Raw genomic sequence first — 19,922 nt, forward strand, 5'->3', positions numbered from 1 at the left:
CAGCCCCGAAAGAGGGGTAGTTTTAGAGACAAAGTCAATATAAGAAAGCAGAAGCAAGAGATGAAAGGAGGCAAAGTTTTAGTCCCTATATCTAAAAATGCATGGAGTATACCCAGAGCCAAAGCTTTCAGCTGAGAGCTAATGTAACTATTTTGTTGTGTTGCTGTTTTTAAATCTTTTCTCCAACTAAATTTTATGAATAATACAATGATCTAATTAACTTCTAATTAAATTAATTTTTGCTAAGTCACCATGAGTTATAAAGCTATTCATAGCTGAGTTTCAGTTATACAATGTTCCAAAACCAATCCTACCATCAGTGTCAACTTCTCTCCACTAATGTCCCCAGGATCTACCCTATCCTCCAGTAGGTTCCTCAATAGGCAGGCATATTTTAAAGTTTGAATAAGTCCCTCTTTTTTGGTCAAGCCAGGTTGCATTAAGTTACAGTTACCAGAAAGGCGGGGGGATGCCTATTATTTAAGAAGAAAAAAAATCCCAAGCAATTCTGAACTAAATCCTAACCCTATAGATTTTACATTTCAATAGAAAAATGTAACTGTTCATTCTGCAGAAATAATAGCATTCGTCAACTCAAAGGTCTAAAGAAATCTCTTGTTAGTTCATTTTCTCAAAACAATTGTGAGGGAGTAGTACATCTTGAATAAAACAGCATATACTAAAATATGAGTGGTCCTGAAAAGACAATCAAAAACTTCACATGCTGATACACAGATATGTGAATATAGGCTCAAAAAAAAGGAATGCCACAAATGTGCAAATTAACTACTTTTAGTAAAATGAGAGTTTTAGTGGACTCTTTATAGACTTTATTTTTGGAGGTGGGGGAATCACACCTGGCAGTGCTCAGAGTTTACTGCTGGTTCTCTACTTTGGGACCATTCCTGGAGATATTCATAGGACTATCATATCTGGTGCTAGGGATCAAACCTGAGATGGCCACATGCAAGATTAATGCCTTACCCCTAATAATATCTCTTCAGCTCTATTCTTAGAGTTTAAAGAGGAAGATATCTTTGATATTGAGGCCAGTGTTATGCTATTATTATTCAACAAACAAGAGGTAACAGTAGTATGTGAAGATTATTCAATTTTTAAATTAATATTTAGGTGAAAAAATTATCTTTGAAAGTCAACTAAATAAAAGCAAATGCCTCCTTTGTAGAATTAAAAACTCTGATAATAAGTTCAAAGTCTAACTTCTTGATTCATTAGGCCATTACTGGACATTTGTCACATGTTAGTAATTTACTATATTTGTTTCTTAAAACAGATCCTTCTGGAAAGTTCCAGTGATTTTGCCCCTTTATGGCAGAACCTTAGAATATAGCATAAGACTGAATACAATCTCACAATAAGAATCTTGAGTGATTTGGGGGATGGTCAGATAGTATAGTGGGTAGGGGTGACCTGGGTTCCATCCCTGACATAACTCCTGAGCCCCAACAGGGGTGAAATCTGAGTGTAAAGCCAGAACCTGGCCCTGAGCACTACTGGGTACAGCCTCAAAGCAACAACAACAAAAGTGGTACCACCACACACAACTCTGGAAATGTTTCAGGTATTCTGATAAGGTCAAAATAAACTTAAAAGCAGACATAGGAGTAGAACACCTGTGTCTACAGTCATGCCCTGTAGAGCAAGTTAACATAAAAAATATTTCTGTTCTACAAACTCAAACAGAATCATAATGTCATCCTTAGAGTAGAGTTAAACTAATGCTCATTCCATTAAAATAGGTGCTATTATCCTCTTGCTCAAACATTCACACAACAAGCAAGATACACTATCAAAATGGGAGTTTTGGCATATTTCAGATATTAGATTCATTAGTTAGGGGGTAAAACGGCCTAGCCAACATGATTTTGTTAACCTTTTTCATAAAGAAACAATGTAACTAGACTTTTCAACTTTTGAAAACATTTCCTTTCCTGATTCTCCACCCCAAAATAGAAAGAGGGCATCAAGATGGGAAGAATGGGTTGGCATTATCCTTTCGACTCTTCCTGCTAATTCCATCAATTTCTTCTCCCCTATAAAGCTATTCTATGTCATTCTCCCCTTTTCTATAACACAAACATATCACTCAGTAACTTTCATTTCAGTTGGTTCCTTTCTTGACATCAATAATCCCTCCCACAGTTCCTCTAATGCCAGGTTGATAACCATGTATTACCTCACCCCTTAATTCTCCAAACTTTCAATTACAACGTTGCATTTTCCTACCTATGCCTGTCCATCTCATCACATAGCCTTAAATATCCAGGATTGCAAACTTCTGCAAATACCCAGTTTTCATCTCTTCTACATTTTCCTGTAAATTTACTTTATTTCCTGTAAATTTACATAAATTTACTCTATTCTTTATTATATTAAAGCTCTAAGTTACTCTATATTCAAACAATAAATCATGTTATTCAGAATTCTTACCCAGTGAAAAATAGCTCCACAATTTCACTGTGTGAATATAGACAACCCAGAAATATTACTCGGAGAGCCCCTGCTAAGACTTAGCAATGTTGAAATTTTTACTTCAGTGTTAAAAGATTCATTGTGGGCAAAAGACTGATACAGCATTTATTCAATTTTTCATTCTAACATTAAGCATCTGTTTCTTTGTGCTCTATATAAAATTCTATGTTAAATTTATTAACCCATGCAAGGATTTTTTGTTTTTCCAGTTGGAGTAACTGACTCTTTTAGCCTGGTAAAAGAAGATAAACTGTAGATTTGTCTATGCTGTCCTAAAGACAGTTTCATAACTAGCAATTCCAACAAAGAAGTGAAATAAGCAATCCACGTAAGGGTAGCCACACTCAAATTTGTTTATCACAGGCAACTGCCTTCTGTATATTTTTATCTCCTCAATCTTGGAACTCTAGAATAAAAGTGAAATTAAAACATAACTTTCTCAACCAACACTTGCTTTATAGAAAAGGGGAGAAGACCTTATATATAACTATCAAATAAGAAAATAATTATTTTATTTCAGCACAGAGGTCATGTAATTTTTTTCAGGTGACCATTTCTTCTGTAGAATGATGGCATCATAGTTAGGGCCAACAAGTTAATCACAATTCAATGAAATTTTAAAAATTTTAAAAAAACAAGTTAATCACAGAACTAGACAGAAAACCCAATTGACCTAGAACTTCAGAATGTTCACTGTGATGATTTTACTATTTCATTCCTCAATCAACCTCAGTTGTTATGATCAAGTACTTCTCATATATACCACTGGTAAAAATATTAAGCGTAAGTATAAATGTGACTTTTAGAGTACTATGCAAAGCAGGTCTTCAGATGATAGCACTTATAAAACATTACCGTTGAGTAATTTTGGCCTCACTCTATTCTGGCCTCATTTAGGGACATATGCCTAAGTTATATATACATTGGAAAAATGGGGTAAAGTTAGAATGAATGGGTGTTAAAATAGAAAAGACTCCTAAAATTAAACTATGTCACTGTCACTGTCATCCTGTTGCTCATCGATTTGCTGGAGTGGGCACTAGTAATGTCTCCATTGTGAGACTTATTGTTACTGTTTTTGGCATATCGAAAGCTACACCACAAGTAGCTCGCCAGGCTCTGCAGTGGAGGCGAGATACTCTTGGTAGCTCGCCAGTTTCTCCAGGAGGGGCAGAGGAATCAAACCCAGGTCGACTGTGTGCAAGGAAAATGCCCTACCAATTGTGAATATAGGTCAAATTTTCTAAAAAATGTGACATTTTCTTGCATACCTACTATACAACTGTCTTCACTGGTTGAAATTTTGAAGAATTTAATTATAGTTGAATAATCTATTTAGTACCGAATATTTAAAATTCTACTCCACTGCATGGCTCCCTCTGGCTCTGACACTTTCTCTGTGGTTGGAGACTAGAGTGATAGGTCAGTGGGGAGGGCTCTGGCCTCGAGTCCCAACACCCCATGAGGTCGCCCGAGCCAGGAGTCAGCCCTGAGCAATGCCAGCTGCGGGCCTGAAACACAATTAAAAATAAATTGCACAGGGGTTACTCCTGGCTGATGCACTCAGGAATTACTCCTGGCGGTGCTCATAGGATCATATGGGATACTAGGAATCGAAGCTGGGTCAGCCACATGCAGGGCAAATGCCCTACATGCTGTGTTATCGCTCCAGTCCCAATAGTTCATTGTTTTGTGTAATCACTTTTTCTTGTTTCTGTAACTGTGCTTGCCAAGCTATTCTTGCATACATAAGTTTGCTGGGCACCAGAATATGGGCCTGCTGAGTTAAACTAAGTTTGTGGTGCTTATGAAAATGACAGGTGAGCCAGGACGCATTTTTCCCTAATGAAACATCAGAGCTTCTGCTGAGAGGTTGCTTCTCTTGCCTAGCAGGAAACCCCACCGGCTGGTGTGAATAAACACTCCTCCAAATTTATTTTTTTGTTTCTAGTGATCATTTTATTGCAACCCAACTTAATTTACTTTTTCTTATTTAAAATTGTTTAATTATTTATTTTGCTTTTCAGTCACACCAAGGATGCTCAGGGCTTACTCATGGCTCTGTACTCAGGAATTACTCCAGGTAGTTCTCAGGGGACCATGTGGAATTCCAAGAATAAAACCCTGGTCAGCCATATGCAAGGACAATGTCATCTCTATTGTGCTATTCCTCTGACTCCAGTTCTAATAATTTTTAATACTGAAGAAATACTACAATTTTTCTTTGGAAAACAATATGGACGCTTCTCAAAAAATTAGAAATTGAGCTTCCATTTGATCCAGCAATACCACTTCTGGGAATATATCCTGGAGAAACAAAAAAGTATAGTCTAAATGACATCTGCACTTATATGTTCATCGCGGCACTGTTTACAATAGCCAGAATCTGGAAAAAATCCAAGTGCCTGAGAACAGACGACTGGTTAAAGAAACTTTGCTACATCTATACAATGGAATACTATGCAGCTGTTAGAAAGGATGAAGTCATGAACTTTGCATATAAGTGGATCAACATGGAAAGTATCATGCTAAGTGAAATGAGGCTGAAAGACAGGGACAGACATAGAAAGATTGCACTCATCTGTGGAATATAGAACAACAGAGTATGAGACTAATACCCAAGAATGGTAGTATATAATACCAGGAGGTTGGCTCCATAGCTTGGAAGCTGGCCTCACACACTGGGGGAAAGTCATCCCAGATAGAGAGGGGAATACCAAGTAATATGTGATTGGAGATCCTGCATGGGAAGGGAGATGCGTGCTGAAAGTAGACTAGAGACTGAACAGGATGATCACTCAATACCCCTATTTCAAACCATAACACCCAAAAGGAAAGAGAGATATCAAATTGGAATGCCCCGCCACAGAGGCGGGGTGGTGTGGGGGGATGGGACTGGGGGGGGTGGGAGAGATACTGGGTTCATTGGTGGTAGAGAATGGACACTGGTGGAGGGATGGGCTCTTAAACATTGCATGAGGGAAAAACAAGAACAAAAATGTGTGAATCTGTAACTGTACCCTCACTGTGATTCACTAATTAAAAAATAAATTTAAAAAAAAAGAAATACTACAATTTCTCATTTGATCAGAAGTAAGCACAAGTGGTAATTATTTCAACAAAGTCGTTTGTGGGCACTAATGATGCTGCCATGAGAAGGGCACTTGCTTTGCACAGGGATGGAAACCTGGGCTTTATCCCCAGCACCCCTGATGGTCCCAGAGACCCAGTAGGAGTCAATCCTGAGCACCTCTTGGTGTGGGCCCCTCAAAATAAATACAAACTACAGAACAAAAGAACAAAAACAATCATTGGGGCTGGAGTGATAGCACAGCCAGTAGGGCATTTACCTTGCACTGGGCCGACCCGGGCTTGATTCCCAGCATCTCATATGGTCCCCTAAGCACTACTAGGAGTGATTCCTGAGTGCAGAGCCAAGAGTAACCCCTAAGCATCACCAGGTGTGACCCAAAAAAGAAAAAAAAAATAAAATCATTGATCCTGGAGAGGAATCTGTTTCTGGTGAGATGTGTTCAATGGTCCTCATGGTGCATCTCAGCTGTGTGAGATGCAGCTTTGCCTTCATACATGCATCCTGGGCTCCATATGCACACCGGGCTCCACACTGAGCTAGAACAGAACCCAGACTTGGGTGTATTTATTTTGTAATCCCTGGAGTTGAAGTCCATTGGCCAAAAAGAGTGCTGAAATTAGTATGTTCAAAACCTAAAGGAATGTGATTATTTTTGTATGAATGAAATATGTGATACTTCTATTGAAAATAAGCACAAGTGGTAATTATTTAAAACAACTGGATTGTTGGCCCTTGTGGTAGAATGGTAGTGGGAAGTTAGGGGAAATAAAGAAGAGGCAAGTAGCGCTATAGCTGACCTTGCACACTATCACAGATTTAGAGGCCCACAGAGAAGACTGTCAGCAGAATGAGAGGTCCTTAATCGGACCCCTGCACCCCTCCCAATGTCCTTGGATGTTGGGGTCCCCACACAGTCAAACCGTGAATGAGCCCCAGAAGTTGTGTTGCAATCTCTGAGTTAAGCTGTTTTAATTCTGATTTTCCTATTTTGATTTATTACAAAATTATAGTTTACTAGAGAAAATCTCTGATTTTTTGGTTGTCATTTTGGGGTGCCATAGTTTCCAAACTGTTATTAGCAGGATTTTATACATGAGCTATTCCAGCACCACCCTCCAACCCATCTCCACTTCTCCATCACTTTCATGGTCCCTTACCACCCACCCCAAAATTAAACCAAGGAGGTTTAAAACCTATCAACTTTACAAATAACAACTTGCTGTGATACTTTATGATATATAGTCTGTGAGTTTGGAAAAGTCATGTGATGAAGCAACATATATGTTTTAACAGAGAGGAGGAAGAGCAATGTTTAATTTTAATTGCTTTATTCTTTTCCATAGTTGGAACTGAAATCATGAAATATAGGTGTAGAGAGAAAAAACTATCATTTATTTTTCTGCTTTTACAGTACTTTTATATAATAAACACATCAATAGTTTTGGAATGGGGGAGAAACCAAAAAAAAGAGGAAGGGGGGGATGACACACTGACATTAAGTTTAGAATATCTTCCAGCCAGGACCCAAGAGACCAGCTTCCCAAAATAAAGGCTCTCGGTGTATAATGGAAGCAGAGTCTGACAATTGAGGTCAGTGGTAGGAGAAATACTAGGCCTTTTTTTTTTCCAGAAACCAACTCCTATAGCATAGTGCAAAAAACATCATGGAATGTATACACTAGTTCTTTCAAAATAACCAAGGTGGGGCTGAAGCAATAGTACGGTGAGTATGGTGCTTGTCTTGCACATAGCAGACCTAGGCTAGATCCCCAGAACCTCATATGATTCCCTAAGCCCTACCAATAGTGATCCCTGAGCACAGAGCCAGGAGCAGGTCCTGAGAACCATAGGTATGAAATACAAAAAAAAAAAAGCAAAAATAGAAAACAAACAAAAAAGATTCAAGGTAAGAAACTGGGATCTCTAATCTGAGAGAAAAGACTGGCAAGGATCAAATCTATTCACAGGCCACATAGAAACAATAACTGAGCAAGTTTTCAGCTCACTGAAGTAGAATGAAGAACACACAAGGACAGTTCCTCAAACATACTGATGTCATCATAGGCATCACCATACTGGGTACGGCACCCCTCAGGCCTAGGACCAACTCAGGATACAAAACTTGACTCCTCAGAGGGATTGCCCCATAGCTGGAAGCCTGCTTCATGAGCAGAGGGGAGAAGGCAGATGGAATAGAGAAGAGATCACTAAGAAAATGATGGCTGGAGGAACCAGTTGGGATGGGAGATGCATGCCAAAAGTAGATAATGGACCAAACATGATAACCTCTCAGTGTTTGTGTTGCAAGCCATAATGCCCCAAAGTAGAGAGACAGTATGGGGAATATTGTCTGCCATAGAGGCAGGGGGAGGGTGGGAAAGGAGAGGTATCCCGGGGATATTGGTGGTGGGGAATGTACACTGGTGGAGGGATGGGTGTTTGATCATTGTGAGATTGTAATCCAAGCATGAAAGCTTGTAACTATCTCACGGTGATTCAATAAAATTTAAAAAATTAAAAAAAAAACTTGACTCCTAACTATATGTGATAGATCAATGGATTTACAAAGCTCAAATAATAGAAGTAAAATTCCGGGTGTGAAATTTGGGGAAAATATAAATGAAAATGCAGCACCTTAAAATTGTTACTATCTTATATACAACTTTAGAGTCCATGAATGCCTGAAAACTACTTGTGGACCATTTTGCCTACGAACCTCAGAAACTCTTCTTGGGCTTTAGATTTTTAAATTGACTTGGAAGACAGATCAGATATGAAACTTAATGGGTTTGTTTCAGAGGACTACCAGGAAAGAATATGTCAACTGTACACAGAGAATAAAAAAGGAAGAGAGAGGGAGGGAGGGTGGAAGGGAGAGAGATGGCCATACAATGGGTTACTGCAAGTAGAATACCAAATATTCTATAAGTATTCATACAATCCAACTGTGTATGAGTTTCACAAACATAATATGGAGAAAAGGAGCCAGTCACAAGAATACACACAGCCTGTTTAACAAGATCTCAAAGACAGGCAAAACAGATGGACATGAGTAAATAGCAACTATATTTCTAGAGATACAGTGACTACAAAAAGTTCCCAAGGGTTATATGGGATGCTGATAATGTTCTGTTTAATGATTTACTTGGTATATACACAACCTGTGAAAAATCATCCAGCAGAAAACTTAAGATACTTGCATTTTTCTACATGAACATTCGATTTAAAACAAATCCTGAAGCAATGTTTCCCACTTGTGTTCCACGGGCCTAAAGGAATATCATTAGGTATTTATTCCTTAAATAATTCTGTGTTTTAGTAAGTTTGAAAACATCATGAGACCTTGCCTAATATTATCCACAGATTCTTGGAAACAGACAAAGTGCAACAATATATAATAAAACCAATCTTAACCACAGGCTAATTGACATAAACAAGAGTAAACTTCCACTTGTCAAAAGCATTATTTATGGTCACAGCAACATCAAGCTTTTAATAAACATCAAAAAACATTTAGAACTAAAATAATTTATATTTATTATATTGTTCATTTTCTAATCAATCCACTTATTCCAGTTCAGAATTGTAGGTGGCTGAGACTATTAGAGCAACACAGAATCAATAACGGCTACAGGAACTGGGGCAATAGTACAGAGAGTAGGGTGCTTGTCTTGTACAATGAAGGTTCAATCCCCAGCATCCCATATGGTCCTCTGAGCACAGCCAGGAGTAATTCCTGAGTGCAGAGATAGGAATAACCCCTAAGCATTGTCATGTGTGACCCAAATTGCAAAAAAAAAAAGTGGGAACAAACTGTGGCCAGGATTTCTTTCAATGGTATATGTATACACCACACACACACACACACACACACACACACACACACACACACACACACACACACACACACACACACACACCAAACTGTCACTCTGGAACAATTTAGACATGCTGATAAATCTAATGTGCACATCTGAAGTTTGGGAGAAAAACAGAATACCTGGTACCAAATAAACATGACAAAATGTGCAAATTTCACACAGTGGCCAATAATTGATCTCTTTCCCCTTCTCCTTGACATTATAAGGAAATGACACTGAATGAAAAAGGTATTATTAGGATCTGATATTCCCAATCTTCACAATGCATCCAGCAATGAGTTTCAACACAGCCTTTCCCTGAAAGGACTGGGACCCCTTTATGATTCCCCCTAATTCAAGCTTGAGCTCTCTTCGGACATGGCACCCCCAGAAAATTTTATTATAAAGAAAACCTGCAAAAAATTTTTGGATGCAAATAAAATTTAAAAATGAGAATTAAAAAATAGAATTAAAAATAAAGAGATATGAAGATAGAATAAAAGAAAATTTTACAGATATAACTGTGATAGCAATGTTCATACATTATTTTCTATAGTTCACCCCCTGATTGGGTCAAAATCATTTAGAGTACACACTGTTACCAAGCATGTTTGTGTGCAAAGGGCACATTTAGAACACACTGCTGCCTGATCATGCAGATGTATTTCTCTCTTCAGTATCCCAGCAGCCAGGTGCACCCAAGCAGTTTGAACTCCCATGTTTCATGAAATTAGCACATTCCAATGGTTTTCTGGTTCAAAAACTAAAAAGTCTCCTCAATACCAGAAAACCATCACAAATTGACCTTTAGAATTATCTTATTTTTTTCCCTAGTCACTTGTGTCAAAACAAATCAGTGCTTGTTTATAACTAGCATTTTGCTTAGTCACAGTGGGGCAAACAGCTGTGTCCATTAATTCTGGCTCTCACATCTTTACTCAATGCTTTTTCACACTAGTTAGCATGCGCAAGATTGTGCAATTTCAAAAGTATTCTCAGTATGTGCATGCACACACACAGAGATAATAAACAGTATTTTATGCTGCTAACATTAGTACAATAGCTGCATGGTCATGTATTTCCACAACTTGGCTAAATAACTTGTGACTACAGTTTATGGCAAGTACTACAGTAAAAGAGGAAAGAAAAAGTACCTAAATCAGGTCAATACCTATCTGGGGCGAGGGATAGGACAAATACATATTCAGATTCCAGAAAATGAAATGATAACCATCAGGGAAACCACATAAATAATTACATAATTATACAAATAATTTCCTCTTGTAATTTGCCTGAAGCCTGTTGTTTCTCTGCCTGGAATCTGAGAATTATCATTCCTTATGAAACCTACTTTGGTGGGAAACCGTTTTGGAATACACAGATTCGATATCTCAACACACTCTAGAATATCACATTTCAAATGCCAAACTGCATCATGCTTCACGAATAAACAGTAAACATGATTATCTCTGAGACTACAATGACATTTGAAAACACACAGAGGGATGAAGATAGAATAAAAGGAAATTTTACAAATATAACTGTGATAGCCATGTTTATACAATTCTCAAGCCAGGAAGAAACTGATATACTGAAATGACTGCAGGGCTTGGCTGACGTCTGAAATACGGTGGGTACTAGGCAAAAGAGTAAATTGCATGACTCAACTAGCTAATATTGATATCACCAGCAATGACTGCACCTACCTCATTTAAGTCCTGCCGTGTTTCAAGAGCATCCTTGGGCCAAATGGCAGTCCTCTGGTCTATTCTACAAACAAAAAGAAAAATTATTTCCATTAATAAAAAAATCTTTCAAGAAAGCACATCTGAATCTGGTGACTAAAAATCTGGTTTTACTTTATTAAAAGTCATCTATAGTGTCTCAATGCCTGCAAAATAAAATTCACACTTCTTTCAAATATTACTGTTTGAACACAACCAGCATTCTTTGCCCCACTTCCTATCACTCTCATCCTTGTCCCCTCTAACCTAGCCTTCTTAATTTTCCTCTCTGTATCTTGAACAAACTGCTGGATCCCTATTCTGATTTTTACCTTTTCTATCTACACAAAGATGACTCCTCTTAGAACACCTCAGATCAGCTCCTTTGCCATCTCCCTATAATACCTTCCTGTCTTAAGTAGAGGGCACTGGTCCTCATTCTCTACCACGCTGTTTTCAGATTTTCTGCTTGATGCTTCTATCTGAACGCATACCTATTTGCATTTCTGTACTGAAATGTAAGTGCCGAAAGGATGAGCAGTTATGCCCATTTTTACATTGTTAAACTTTCAGTACCTAATACATTTTTTTTCAAAATTGAAAAATAATTTCCAAAAATGTTTTTGCATGAATAAATTCTTCTGAAGCTGTCTCAAAAAGAAAAAAATTGTGCACTGAAGAGATTTTTGACATTTTACTATATCTTTTAACTGGCACAATAAATATTACAGCAGTTCCTGGGTAACATGATGAAGCTGGGTTTTGCTGCAACATAATACCCATTAGAAGAAAAAGACTCTAAAACAAGACAAACACACACTGAAGCATTATTTAATTTTCAAACATTTAGTTTTAAAAAAACACACCACTGCTAGCAGATGCTTAACTCCAAATCATGATTTGTCAACTGCAATGATCCAAGGCACCTATTATGTAATATTCAAGTTTTTCAGCAGCAGAATGCATGCTATTATGTAATATAAATATAGTAAATTATAGCTATTCTCCTGCTAAAAGGCCCACTATCTTAATTAATAATATATTTAGTCAGTGCCAAGTCATTTATGAAAAGATTTATTTTGGGACATAATTATTTACAGTTATTATTCTACAATTTGAATGCTAAAGAAAGTTTATATAGCTTCTCAATGGTCAACAAGATTAATGATTGTCAAAAGTCAGAATGCACATTTAGAAACACCACAAACTTCACTTCTTCAGACACTATTCCTAAGAATGCAAAGTTCTTTCAATAGGCAGGTCTAACTGTGCAAACAATTTACTTGAGAAAGGATATGGTAAAACAAAATATCATTATCACACTGATGTCTATCAGGAATGAAAAAACTAGGATCTCCCTCCTGCATATAACAGAAAACTGAAGACCCTCAAGCACTGCCAGGTATGACCCTGAGGGCTCCTGAGCACTGCTGGGGTGGCCCAGTTAATCCCCACCACTGCAGGCCCAAGCTGCACCACACCCTTAGATCCTTACACTGAACTGCCTGCTGGGTTGGCTGAGAATTGCCAGGAGTATCCCACTGGATCTCTGAGCTCTGCTCCAAAAAACACCTCCCCTGCCAAAAAGCAGAAATACTTTGTTCAAAAGAATTCAAATTAGTGATATCTAGAGGTGAAATCATGCAGGTATATTCACATGATCTTCTAGGATGTCAAGTTGGAGAACTGTGTTCAAAGTATCGAAGGTGGGTTAAACTTAACCATCTGAAAGCTCCCATGTGTCTGAGACAGTGTTGGAGATATACTAATCAGGAAGCAGAGTTTAGAACCTTTAGGAGGTTCACTGCTCAGTGGAATCTTAATCACAGGATCAAACTTAAAGCTATTTCATAGTCAAGGATACAGGCACAGGAGCTGGCATTAGAACACTGGAATGGAAGTGAAGAGACTCCAACAGATAAGAGACAATTTTTGAGGATAAATCAAGAGGTCTTAGTTGTGGATTGAAAGAACAGGGTGAAAGATGAGGGCAGTCAAAATCATTCCAGAGTTGTGAGCTGGTGTAACAAAACAGAGTGTGGTTTTAAAAAAAAAGATATATATATATATATATATATATATATGTATATATATATATATATATGTCATCTGGCTGAAGAGAGGAAGCTGCGGAGTTTAAAGATAGTCAATTCATAAATTTTGACTTAGCTAAAGCTTAAAGTAAGGCTGAAATCAATCAGAAAATGAAAAATTAAAACAACAACAACCCTGAATGGAACTTGTTTTAAAAGGGGGTATTCAAAGTCCAGTGCCCATTAGAATCACCTTGACAAATTTCAAAATTTTGAAGCCTTAGGCCCCCATCTATGGATTATTCTGATGAATAATCTGAATAATTCTGAAATTCTGATGCGATATTAAGAGTTTAAAGAGTTTAAAGACTGTCCATGTGTCAACCTCTACTTGAGAGATTCTTTACAATCTTTTTACCTCTATGACCCCTTCTGCCTTGCCTCCACTTCTAGCCCCATTCTACAGATTGGCCTCTAATCTCATGTTTTATCTCCCCTCAGTTATACAGATTTTTAGCTCTGGCACCCTTGAGGTACACTGGGGGGTGCACAAGGGGGCCATATGTGTCCACCACCTCCTGGGTTACCATTAGGTAAGAGTAAGTTCTCTAAGCCTCAGTTTTCTCATTTATTAAGTGAAGATAATAACATCAGCTATCTTATATGAATAATTTATAATGTGAAGGATATTTGATGAGTAATACTAATTATGGTTAATTATATGCATTTAAAGTAATACATGAATTCTATAAATATATACAAAATGTCATAATAGGAATTACATAATGATAACTAGTGGTAATTTCATGAAACAATGAAAAAATCAGCTTAAAAAATAAAAACTGGGACTTCCTTACTCAGGTTCCCTGAACAGTACTCTAAAGTTCACCATTTAGGAGACAGCAAACAGACAAGTTATGAAGAAATTATAAATGCTTATAGGTAAAAAGCACGTACTAGGTAAAAAGCTAACAGATTACCACTCTACTGAAGAGGAAAAAGCTTTAAGAAGTAAGAGTATTGAGAAAAATCTACCAATACATAAGGCCTTACTTGCCAGGCTGTGGGTACAAACATTTATTTACATTTGCCTTAATACTCTGAGTAATCATGAGATGAGCAACATTATATCCATTTGACCTAAGGAGATAGATCACTTAAATAACATTATCTGGGACTGGAGTAATAGCACAGCAGGTAGGGCATTTGCCTTGCATGCGGCTGATCCGGGTTTGATTCCCAGCATCCCATAGAGTCCCTAGCACGAGCACTGCCAGAAGTAATTCCTGAATGCAGAGCCAGGAGCATTGCCGGATGTGACCCAAAAAGGAAAAGAGAAACAAAAAACAAAAAACAAAAACCAACCTTGGAGCCAGAGTGATAGCACAGCAGGTAGGGCGTTTGCCTTGCACGCAGCCAACCCGGGTTCGATCCCTGGCATCCCATATGGTCCCCCAAGCACTGCCAGGAGTAATTCCTGAGTGCAAAGCCAGGAGTAACCCCTGAGCATTGCTGGGTGTGACCCAAAAAAAGCAAAAAAAAAAAATCTCTGTGCTCAAGGACTTAAATTCTCCAGGAAGGAGAGAGACCATAAAGAAATAAACCAGGGGCTGAAGAGATGGCTCAGTGCAAGAGGAAGCTGCAAGTTCAATCCACTGGTGCTGCTGCATGCATGAGCAAAGTCCTGCCAGGTTAATGCCTGGCAGTGCTTCTATCTCTGTGATCCCAGCACCAACTTGATTTCTGGCTTCCTAGCAGTCAGGTGTTTGTGTGAAAACCACCACTAAAGGGTACAGCCCCTGGAGAGCACCACAACCAAATTGTGAGAACTACAACCAAGTATGTGTGAAACCCCTGGCATTTTAGCAACAAGAGCAGGGAGAAGTATAGGGAAAAAAGAAATAAACAGGATCTACGGTGCACCAGATACTGTTATGGAACAAAAGTCAAGAGCAGAGGGTTCACTGGAGAATTTGTGCAAGTTCATCCTGCTTGAAAATCTGTCACAGGGAGGTAGGAGTGAAAGCCAGAAAATAAAAGGCAACTGAACTGAAAATGAGAAAGGTCAGAAGATGCCAACAGGAGCTTCTCACCAGAGAAATTTTGTAATAAAGAGCACTGGAATAGGATCGAGGTGTCTCAAATTCCCTTCCTTTTGAGATTTAAAGATATTGATGCACTATTTAGAATTCTGTGTGGAAGCTAGCCTAAACACAGAAACTGGGTCCCATTGAACACTCCAATTTTCTTGCCACTCTTTACACAAAACAACTACACAAAAATGACCAAGCATATCTTTATCAAAAGCATGTTTCTGAAAAAGCAACTATGAGTGGGCCAATTAGAGCTCGAAGCTCAGCCAACATCAATTCAATCCTACCTGCCAACCCATAACTAGGCAAAAGAAAACACAGCTTTACTTCTGTTTGGGTTTTTTTGGGGGGGGGAGGAGGAGAGGGCGCAGGGGGTGGGTGGGACCATACCAGGGGATGCTCCGAGGTTACTTCTGGGTCTGCACTCAGAAATTACTCCTGGCAGTGCTTGGAGAACCATATGGGATGCCAGAGATTGAACCCGGATGGGCTGTGTATCATTTTGGCCCCCAGCTATTACTTTTTTAGAGTGCAAATGCAGCTCTCAGCACTGAAGATATATTATGCCTCACCATCACCTGTTCCACCACCCCTATGACATAATTCAAAATCAAAGCACTTTGCTATGGAAGTTGACAAAATTTGCAAAACTGAATTGCATACTGACATTTAAAGAGCTGCTTCTTGGATTCTCTGACTGCAGAACTGTGGATGAGCCATTCAGACACAAATCCACTAAGTGTTCAGTGCTACTATATTTCTGCAAACCTAGAAGCACACCGAGCCAGCCTGTAGGGTCATTCCGCAGGGGCCTTGCCTCAGGAGGTTCACTGGGTCTCTAAACAGCAAATCAATAATGCATTAAGATTTTTTCTTTGACCTGAGTGAAAAGCCACAGATGTGTTCATTTATGAAGCGGTATTTTAGTGTGAAAATTTTCAATTTATATCAATATTTCATTATCTATAATTAAGTTAGAAGATTACAGTATTATGGATCTCAGTGAAAAGCTTCCCATCTATCCAGTTACTCTGAGGTAACATCTGAGTTATCTCTTTTATAGTCAGTTTACTGCTAAGTCCTCTTATACTCTCTTTCCTAACTCACTCCTTCATCTTAAGTTCTACATTGCACCTAACTATGTCTCTTTTTAAAACATTATTGAGGGCCATATATACACATATATACATATGTATGTACATGTATATATGTGTGTGTGCATAGCACGGTGGGTAAGGCATTTGATTTACACATGGCCAAATCAGGTTACACCCTGGTATCATATATGGTCCCCAGGAACCATCAGGAGTGATCTTTGAGCACAGATTCAAGAGTAAACCTTGAGCATAATCAGGCATTGTTCAAAAACAAAATAAATGTTACTATATTGTGATGTATTTCTTTCATGTATCTGAGCCCATAGTTGTGTAGTTGTATAACAATTTGCTTGCTCTTTCTCATGACAGCTAGATAGGGAAGGAATCATCTGAGCTCTATTTAATATTTTATTTTCAGGGTTAATCCTGACATTAATTCACGTGTGAGTTAATAAAGTTTTGGTCCAGGGTTATGAGAGGCTGTCAGTTCTGGAATATTTCTGAATATATACTATGATTCTGCTAAAACTCAAGCCCCCTCCTCCTCCACCTCAGCATGCCAACAGAGCTTGCAAGATAGGAAGAGTCTCATTTCCAGAAGTAGCGTCTCTTTCCTGAGGAATCAGGTTGAAAATTAGCAAGTGGCTCTCTGAACTGCACCGGGGAAAACAGGTCAGGGAGCAAGATCAGGAGAGCACCCAGCACTTCAGAGTGTTTCCCACCTCAAATCTCAAATCTGAACAGCTGCTTTGGATTATATTTTAAGAGTTTAAGATATTTCACTGCATGAAACTGATCCTCTGCATCTATGAAGCAAGATAGGATGTATTGATGTAGACAGAGACGGCTGGTTATAGAACTCCTGTTTCCTGAAACTCTTTTGAAAACAAAAGGTGTATCCCAAGAGGATAGTCTTCTGAATAGAACATTCTTTATGTACACACAATAGCGACATATGAGACACAGGCAATATGCCAATAAATTCCAGTCATATTATTAGCAGCAATAACCACCTCCAGTACCAGTAAATATAAAGTGTCTTTATCTGGTCTAAGCTACATTTAAAGTATTCCCATACAGGTTTTAGCCAAAATTTTGTGCTAAAGAACTAAGGTCAAATGTTGGACCATCAATTTTAAAGAAAACAAGACACCGTTTGAAATTATTCTCAGTGAGACCTCTGGCAGGAAACAGAACTAGAATTCAATAGACCCTCATGAACTGATGATGTTCCAGCCCATGTTTCTCTTCCTCCAGACCCCCACAGAGCAACTAGGCAGGGGCAGAACACTGATATCTAACAATGTGCCCTCCCCATCACCAGGACACAAGCGCCAGACCTACCACTCACCTTAGATTTCTCTGAGAGCATAACCAGTTTAATTAAAAACAGTTACTCCCAAGCCCAAAGCTTACTTGAATCAGAATTTCCAGCACAGTAGGGACTGCTAACATGTATTTAACAAGCCCTCGAGGGGATTCCCAACTGGAAAACAATATCCTACGGTTCAGGTGCAACAACAACCAAGGAGGAGACACGTGACTCAGGGCACAGGTGAAGGACCTCTGCAAACAGTCCCCCCATCCGCCCCCTTGGGATTTCTGCCCAGGGCTTCCCAGGAGATGTGTTTGGAAAAGGAGTGGCCTCGGTCGCTATGGAAACACTATGGGCACAAGGCAGGCCAGCTGCACTGCACCTCACTCAGTGGGCTAAAATCTTGGTGATCAGAAAACTGCCTGAACTCCCAGAGAACAGGAGTCAGAAACAGTGCTCCAAGGAGGGCTGAGCTTGAGTCAAAGGCCAGCGGCCAACCCCAGGCACTGGGAGTGGGAAGAAGAGAGAAGAGTCATAGTGTGGTCAAAAACCCCCCTCAGGAAGGGAGGGGGCTGGGATGGGACGCTGAAGGCCGGGGTCCAGCTGGAGCAAGAGAGCCTAATAATGAGTTCTAAACAATGATAGCAGCACCTGGCAGGCCATGCAGGTTACAGAGCACTCTGCTTACATCATAGCATTTTTCCCCCATGTGCTTAATAAATAATGATTAGACACCTGCTTACTGTCTCAGGCAGACCTCAGAGTGGTTGGAGCTGCCTGGCAGTTCTGCTCACTCAGAGAATCCCTCTCAAGCACCAGTCAAATCTCTTCCCCTTTTTTTGGCGGGGGGAGGCCTTAAGGGTTTCAGTCTGCAAATAAGGGCAAACACTCCACACTGGCAAACCTCAGCCAGCACAGCCATTGTGTGATCAAAACTTCGGTGTCTCTTACCTTTCAGATGGTTACACCTGAGGACCCTCACCATTACCCCGGTTGAGGGGGCCACTTCAGGTAGCCATTGGTGGTCAGTTATTCTATTTCCTGCTTTCTGTGGTCACCTCCCAGCACCCAAAGCCTATGGTTAGTCTTTCAGATAAGTTTACCCTTTCAGGTAAAACCTAACATTTGAAAGTTAGAGCAATGTGACAATGGAGCCACATCCCCTGTCTTTGAAATCAGGGACAGAGAAAAATATAATCACACAGAGATTCAGCTCAGGGGCAGATGTGGTGAAAGGCATGGGGTCATGTGACGAGAGCTTGCTAATTTAACTGACAGGCAAATTTTTGATGAGTATTAAATACTGTGGCAGACATTATATCTGATACTCAGCCTTCCAACACTTTTAAATTATGAATCGGGATAGTTTGAAGAACAAAAGAACTTGAAAAAAGGCACAGAGGATGTAAGCATTAATATTAAACAAACCTAAATGCAACCTGTTCCTAATTGGGCTTTTTTTCCTCTCCCCAGAGCAAAGAGTGCTCTGCATTTCTTTCACCTGTCCTGCCTCCATCTCCATCACTGACACCTGCTGCTAGATGACACATTAGTACAAGATGTCTAATTCCCCTCCATGCACTCTGAGTCATCTTTTTAGAATGTGATTTTGAACATGACACTGGCCTTCCTAACCTCAGTGACTTCCCTGTTGACTTCAAGAAAATACAAAATCTCCAGGATGGCTACTGGGCACCTGCAAAGTCTGGCCACTGGCCACTGCCCACCATGCCGATGTCACCCCTTCTCTCTGCACTTCTCATTGTACATGTGATATCAGAGGCATAGATATCCAGAGTTGTATTGGCATTTATAGTGAGAAATGGAGATTGAGTCTCTGTCCCCTTTTCTGGTACAGAACTAAAGCCCATGCTATTTTGTAAGTGATGAGTAAAAGATACCTTTTGTAATGTGAATAAGGTAACTTTTGGACTCTGCCTAAGAACACATGGTTCCAAAAGAACCAACTATGTGATTGGACATTGGGAACCTTCAGTTCTTCTAATTTCTGCTATGAGGGGAGGAGGCAAGGGTTAAAGTTTGTTAATCACCAATGGGCAGGATTTAGTCCAATGGTTCTCAACCTTTTTCTAACCAAGGCTCCCTTCTGTCCTTTCCTGTGTTCTACTGTCCATTTGGCCCCCTCTTCTTATACTTTCACCCCCATTTATATGATTTTTTCATCTGTGACCTCCATGGAATATCCTGGGGTC

The 19,922-nt window shown here is 39.3% G+C and overlaps 1 protein-coding gene across 4 annotated transcripts in view; it reads right to left on the minus strand.

Moving 5' to 3' along the window:
• Positions 1-19,922, minus strand: part of FAM13C (family with sequence similarity 13 member C) — a 150,779-nt gene that overhangs the window by 56,729 nt on the left and 74,128 nt on the right. For all 4 annotated transcript variants that reach the window (XM_055138449.1, XM_055138448.1, XM_004616526.3 and 1 more), the window contains one exon: positions 11,154-11,217. In XM_055138449.1, the coding sequence (XP_054994424.1) occupies positions 11,154-11,217 (64 nt within the window). The remainder of the gene's footprint in view (positions 1-11,153; positions 11,218-19,922) is intronic.

This window comes from Sorex araneus, chromosome 5, assembly GCF_027595985.1.
Source record: "Sorex araneus isolate mSorAra2 chromosome 5, mSorAra2.pri, whole genome shotgun sequence".
Classification (NCBI taxonomy): domain Eukaryota; kingdom Metazoa; phylum Chordata; class Mammalia; order Eulipotyphla; family Soricidae; genus Sorex; species Sorex araneus.